General features: G+C 49.1%; 1 protein-coding gene across 1 annotated transcript in view; it reads left to right on the top strand.

Annotated features, from left to right (window-relative positions):
• The window catches only part of lrp5 (low density lipoprotein receptor-related protein 5), a 100,446-nt gene that overhangs the window by 48,430 nt on the left and 44,516 nt on the right, over positions 1-7,500 (top strand). The window contains exons 10-11 of the mRNA XM_080504677.1: positions 1,107-1,195; positions 2,944-3,115. Coding sequence (XP_080360803.1) covers positions 1,107-1,195; positions 2,944-3,115 — 261 coding nt within the window. The remainder of the gene's footprint in view (positions 1-1,106; positions 1,196-2,943; positions 3,116-7,500) is intronic.

Raw genomic sequence — 7,500 nt, forward strand, 5'->3', positions numbered from 1 at the left:
CCCCGCGGTTCCTCTTCACTGTGTGGAACCTCTGGAGCCCCGCGGTTCCTCCTCACTGTGTGGAACCTCTGGAGCCCCGCGGTTCCTCCTCACTGTGTGGAACCTCTGGAGCCCCGCGGTTCCTCTTCACTGTGTGGAACCTCTGGAGCCCCGCGGTTCCTCTTCACTGTGTGGAACCTCTGGAGCCCCGCGGTTCCTCTTCACTGTATGGAACCTCTGGAGCCCCGCGGTTCCTCCTCACTGTGTGGAACCTCTGGAGCCCCGCGGTTCCTCCTCACTGTGTGGAACCTCTGGAGCCCCGCGGTTCCTCTTCACTGTGTGGAACCTCTGGAGCCCCGCGGTTCCTCCTCACTGTGGGAAATCAAGACCCAGACTCAGTAGATGCAACATGAACCAGCTCTTAACCTTGGTGTTTATGTAGTTTGCTATATTTACCAAACTTTCAAGTTGTGTTAAATGTAGGAAATTTAAGAACGCTTGACATTTTCTTACATTTCACCAATAGAGAATTGGGTTCTGCTTTCAAAGGGTTTCATCGTTTTCCAAGTCTCGCCTTGTAAAAACACAGAACTTTTGTAAAATGAAAATGCAAAAACGAAATTGGATCGTGGTGTAAAGGGGGGGGGTCCAGGGCCAGTGCTGCCCTCCACCAGCCACCAGTCTGAACAGGAGACGGATGGACGGACATGTTTCTGTTCCTGCTATTTGTCGATAGGCATCTTTAACGGGTACCTTGTTGAGCCACTTTAAGCTATTTCCATCACTTCAGTTGCTGCACATGGTTTTGGCATTGGAGGAATTTGATCCATTTGTGTTTCTGGTCAGTTATTTAGAGATAGTGTTACAAGAGGTTAGAAAGTAATTTATCACCTCCAGCAGCTGAAGACTATTTCAGTTCAAAAACTAATGATCTCTCTGATTTCGGCGTCCCATTGATCACTTCCAGCTTCATATAAATGCCTCTGTGAAGAAGTTTTCTTTGTCTGGACAGTTTTGTGAAAGATGCATGGAGCTGCTGCCGATTGGCTCCGAGTCACGTGTGGCCAAGGTAAATATACCTTTATTTCATTGCTTATTGACCCGGGACTGTCATGTGGTGTTTGCAGGTCACCAGGCTGAATGGAACCTTCCGGAAAATTTTGATCTCGGAGAACTTGGACGAACCCAGAGCCATTGTCCTGGACCCTGTTAACGGGTAGGTGTCTGATGTGACGATGGCACTTCAGGACACTGAGGTCACGTCTATCTTTAGTCAAGGAGATTGAAGGAGGAGACGGGGGGGGGGCGCTGTACTTACATTCACACAAACCTCAACATGACTGGTTTCCTACAAGACATAACAATATACATAATGTGCATCCCGTTGGTGTGGGAAACTAAAACACTACAAACAATGTTGTAAACAAGCTGGTGCTTTGGATAAATCAAGTGAACCCCAGTGTGAGCAGTGGAGGTCATCCCCTTTACCATCTACATTGCCTGATACAACCATAGCACACATAGAATGAAGACACTGGACACTTCCTTGGTCCCTCAAGAGAGGAAGTTCAGTGTCACAGAGTGGACAGACAGAGAGACGTCATGGTGTCAGACACGTTGCTGGCCCCCCCGGGGGGAGGAGACAGTTCACCATTCATTAAAGAACCCAGTCACCACACACTGTGTCCGGCGGCTCCTCCTTCTGGCTCCGAGAGTTAACAGGGCCCTGAGGTGACCAGGCCGGTGCCACTGTCTTCCATAGGAACATCCTGACGTCTCAGGCCACGTTGACATGTCCCAGGCTCTTACAAAAACACAGACGTCACATTTAGAACAAGTCTTGATTGACACGGACCGTAGATACACTGCTGGGTCAGAGCTGCTCCAGTGTGAGCATGTCCAACCTGTGGTGATGTAATCTCCCCCCCCCCACACCCCCCTCTACATGTACATCAGTGTGAGCATGTCCAACCTGTGGTGATGTAATCTCCCCCCCCACACCCCCCTCTACATGTAAATCAGTGTGAGCATGTCCAACCTGTGGTGATGTAGTCTCCCCCCACCCCCCCTCTACATGTACATCAGTGTGAGCATGTCCAACCTGTGGTGATGTAATCTCCCCCCCCCACACCCCCCTCTACATGTAAATCAGTGTGAGCATGCCCAACCTGTGGTGATGTAACCCCCCCCCCCCCCCACACCCCCCTCTACATGTAAATCAGTGTGAGCATGCCCAACCTGTGGTGATGTAACCCCCCCCCCCCCCACACCCCCCTCTACATGTAAATCAGTGTGAGCATGCTCAACCTGTGGTGATGTAACCCCCCCCCACACCCCCCTCTACATGTACATCAGTGTGAGCATGCCCAACCTGTGGTGATGTAACCCCCCCCCCCCCACACCCCCCTCTACATGTACATCAGTGTGAGCATGCCCAACCTGTGGTGATGTAACCCCCCCCCCCCCACACCCCCCTCTACATGTACATCAGTGTGAGCATGCCCAACCGGTGGTGATGGAACCCCCCCCCCACACCCCCCTCTACATGTACATCAGTGTGAGCATGTCCAACCTGTGGTGATGTAATCTCCCCCCCCACACCCCCCTCTACATGTAAATCAGTGTGAGCATGCCCAACCTGTGGTGATGTAACCCCCCCCCCCCCCTCTACATGTAAATCAGAGACACAGTTTTTCTAAATCTCCACTGTGGCCTGACTGTGCTGGCTTGTAGCTGCGTTTATGTGTGACTGAAGGCCCAAACGCAGAATTATCACCGTTTTTAAAATACCTGTTTTGTCCGCTCGTCTTAAGAAATGAAAATAATCAAGCCAGTGTTTTCTCTACCATGTGTACGGCTGGTTTGGTGGTTTAGCGGCAGATGGAGCCTCTTGCAGGCCGGTTGTTTTGACACTTGTGTCCAATGTAAGTGAAGCGTCACCATGTTGGTGTGGCCCGTCCTCAGGTTCATGTATTGGACGGACTGGGGCGAGCATCCCAAGATCGAGCGCGCCAACCTGGACGGGACGGACCGGGTGGTCCTGCTCAACAGCTCTCTGGGCTGGCCCAACGGCCTGGCGGTAGACCACGCAGCAGGGAAGCTGTACTGGGGGGACGCCAAGACGGACAAGATAGAGGTACACCCTGGACACGTTAACACTGAGGTGGTAGGAGACCAGTGAGGGTCTCCTGTAGCAGAGGTCCCAGAGGACAAGATAGAGGTACACCCTGGACACGTTAACACTGAGGTGATAGGAGACCAGTGAGGGTCTCCTGTAGCAGAGGTCCCAGAGGACAAGATAGAGGTACACCCTGGACACGTTAACACTGAGGTGGTAGGAGACCAGTGAGGGTCTCCTGTAGCAGAGGTCCCAGAGGACAAGATAGAGGTACACTCTGGACACGTTAACACTGAGGTGATAGGAGACCAGTGAGGGTCTCCTGTAGCAGAGGTCCCAGAGGACAAGATAGAGGTACACTCTGGACACGTTAACACTGAGGTGATAGGAGACCAGTGAGGGTCTCCTGTAGCAGAGGTCCCAGAGGACAAGATAGAGGTACACCCTGGACACGTTAACACTGAGGTGATAGGAGACCAGTGAGGGTCTCCTGTAGCAGAGGTCCCAGAGGACAAGATAGAGGTACACCCTGGACACGTTAACACTGAGGTGGTAGGAGACCAGTGAGGGTCTCCTGTAGCAGAGGTCCCAGAGGACAAGATAGAGGTACACCCTGGACACGTTAACACTGAGGTGATAGGAGACCAGTGAGGGTCTCCTGTAGCAGAGGTCCCAGAGGACATGGACACTGTCTTGGCCTGGGTCTTCCTCATGTCACCTCTGCTCAGCATCAACATCCTTCATTGTCCTGGTTTCTCTGTCGCTGAACTCATTTGGATTCATACTGAAGATTTGGTTCCTTTGCTTTGCCTCAATCCAGTTTCATCACCAGCAAATTGCTTCAAAGTCCAACATATTCTGATTGGCTGATCTTAAACTTCCCTCATCAGATGCGATGCACATGAAATGATTTGGTCTGTGTAAATGTCGTGGCTACTGTCGTGAACCTTCACTTCACGATTGTTCCTTTGTTTGATCCAATGAATAAAGCTTGTTAACGCCATGGGAAGGAAATAGTGGGATTACCAGCTTTAATGCTATGAAATGCTCACATACGATGAGGACTGCTTGATTATGGAAAAAATCATAATCACGATTATTTTGGGCAATATTGAAATCACGATTATGTCTTTGAATTTGGAACAGCATTTATTGAACATGTTTAGAAAAAGACTCCTGTTAAAGATATAAAAACATCTTGTAATGTAGTAGTAAGAAATAAACTTGTACTGCACTCAGTCTTCTGAAAACAAGAACAGAGTAACTTTAGATACTAATATAAACTCCAGTAATGAATCATCATATGTTGGTACTTTTTCCTGTGAGAACCTCGCTTCTCTTTCACCAGCTGAGAAAAACATGTTTCTACTTCATTGCAGTGCATTGAGCTACTGCATGGAGGCTTTATCTGTACTTTTACAAACTTTTCACCGTCTGATATAAGAACAGTTACTTTACGTTATGTAGTGAGAAAAGGTCAACCTGGGTGCTTTAATGCTAGTAGCTACCGTTAGCATTTAATGCTAGTAGCCACCGTTAGCATTTAATGCTAGTAGCCACCGTTAGCATTTAATGCTAGTAGCCACCATTAGCATTTAATGCTAGTAGCCACCATTAGCATGTAATGCTAGTAGCCACCGTTAGCATGACTTAGCTTTACAGCGACAGCTAACTGAACCACTGGTGTAACACTGTCATCATCATCAGTACATGTTAGCAGGTTTATAAACAGTGAACACATGAAGGAAACTTACATTCATGACCTTTTCAGGAAATTTAAAAGTAACAACTTAGCGCTAAGTAGCTAGCGCCGGCACGCTTGGGTTAATGTGTCGTCATTTCCTGTCTGACAGTGGAGCTGCACCGGAAACGACCATATTATCAGTTTTCAGAGAGTCTATGAAGTTTGAGATCGTCTGAAGTCATAATCACATTAAAATGTGATTAAATGTGATTGATTGAGCCGCCCTAATGTCGGGAGCCGTTTTCAAAAAGTTGTGTTTTCAGTGTCTCCGAGCAGCATTGTTGTGTAAACGGACCTCAAAATGCAACAAAAGTTTTCCGCTTTCATTTGAAAACATTGTTGTGTAAATGAGGCCTAAAGCTCCAAAGTATGAAGTATTACATTTCTTTATACATTATTCAGCAAACTTTGGTAAATCCTTGACATGTCGTCCATTACGTTGCACCTTAAAGTTTAGGATAGAGGATAGATGCTTATGTATTACATGCACCCGTCACTCATTTTCTTCAGAAGAATCATCATTTTGAAGGAATTGATCCTGAGGAAGTAAGTTGTGGAGCTCCACGGATAGACAGAGTAGGAAGAGGAGGTTAAAGTTGAACCGTTCTAAAGCCAGTAAATGTGGAACTCTCAGCAGAATAACATTGAAAAACAAGCCACTGTATGTACGTATTTAACAAACGTGGCTGGTTTTCCTCTGACGGTGTTTTGGAGCGCTGCAGTTCAATCCCAGATTGAAATGTTGTTCAGTGAGGAGCCGGGCCCCTGAGAGGCCCCGAGCTGCCCCGGGGCTTTATCCCCTGTGAGGGCCGTGAAAGACGATTTGAGATGCTTTTTGTGAAGCACAGAGCTTTTTTCAACAAACACTGGCGACACTGATAATGGAACCCGAGACAGAAGCGCCGGCTCATGACAGGCTCAACACAACTCGGCTGTCGCTCACTGGGAGGAAGAGGCTCTGCTCTGGAGCTTCTGTCCTCCTGCAGGTGTGTTGAGCATCCAGAGGATATGGAGGGAATTCAGACTCAGTCCACACGATGCAAACTGTCCATCTCAACAGTGTCGTGTGTTCAGGCTGCTCGTCGCCACAAGGGCAGCCTTTTCTCAAACCAGCACTTGCAATATAAGATCATCATGGATGAGGTCTCATCAGGCTCCAGGTCATGATGGATGAGGTCTCATCAGGCTCCAGGTCATCTTGTATGAGGTCTCATCAGGCTCCAGGTCATGATGGATGAGGTCTCATCAGGCTCCAGGTCATGATGGATGAGGTCTCATCAGGCTCCAGGTCATCATGGATGAGGTCTCATCAGGCTCCAGGTCATCTTGTATGAGGTCTCATCAGGCTCCAGGTCATCTTGTATGAGGTCTCATCAGGCTCCAGGTCATCTTGTATGAGGTCTCATCAGGCTCCAGGTCATCTTGTATGAGGTCTCATCAGACTCCAGGTCATGATGGATGAGGTCTCATCAGGCTCCAGGTCATGATGGATGAGGTCTCATCAGGCTCCAGGTCATCTTGTATGAGGTCTCATCAGGCTCCAGGTCATGATGGATGAGGTCTCATCAGGCTCCAGGTCATCTTGTATGAGGTCTCATCAGGCTCCAGGTCATGATGGATGAGGTCTCATCAGGCTCCAGGTCATCTTGTATGAGGTCTCATCAGGCTCCAGGTCATGATGGATGAGGTCTCATCAGGCTCCAGGTCATGATGGATGAGGTCTCATCAGGCTCCAGGTCATCATGGATGAGGTCTCATCAGGCTCCAGGTCATCTTGTATGAGGTCTCATCAGGCTCCAGGTCATCTTGTATGAGGTCTCATCAGGCTCCAGGTCATCTTGTATGAGGTCTCATCAGGCTCCAGGTCATCTTGTATGAGGTCTCATCAGACTCCAGGTCATGATGGATGAGGTCTCATCAGGCTCCAGGTCATGATGGATGAGGTCTCATCAGGCTCCAGGTCATCTTGTATGAGGTCTCATCAGGCTCCAGGTCATGATGGATGAGGTCTCATCAGGCTCCAGGTCATGATGGATGAGGTCTCATCAGGCTCCAGGTCATGATGGATGAGGTCTCATCAGGCTCCAGGTCATCTTGTATGAGGTCTCATCAGGCTCCAGGTCATGATGGATGAGGTCTCATCAGGCTCCAGGTCATCTTGTATGAGGTCTCATCAGGCTCCAGGTCATCATGGATGAGGTCTCATCAGGCTCCAGGTCATGATGGATGAGGTCTCATCAGGCTCCAGGTCATCTTGTATGAGGTCTCATCAGGCTCCAGGTCATCATGTATGAGGTCTCATCAGGCTCCAGGTCATCATGTATGAAGTCTCATCAGGCTCCAGGTCATCATGTATGAGGTCTCATCAGGCTCCAGGTCATCATGTATGAGGTCTCATCAGGCTCCAGGTCATCATGGATGAGGTCTCATCAGGCTCCAGGTCATCTTGTATGAGGTCCCATCAGGCTCCAGGTCATCATGGATGAGGTCTCATCAGGCTCCAGGTCATGATGGATGAGGTCTCATCAGGCTCCAGGTCATGATGGATGAGGTCTCATCAGGCTCCAGGTCATCTTGTATGAGGTCTCATCAGGCTCCAGGTCATGATGGATGAGGTCTCATCAGGCTCCAGGTCATGATGGATGAGGTCTCATCAGGC

Source organism: Blennius ocellaris, assembly GCF_963422515.1.
Source record: "Blennius ocellaris genome assembly, chromosome: 11".
Classification (NCBI taxonomy): domain Eukaryota; kingdom Metazoa; phylum Chordata; class Actinopteri; order Blenniiformes; family Blenniidae; genus Blennius; species Blennius ocellaris.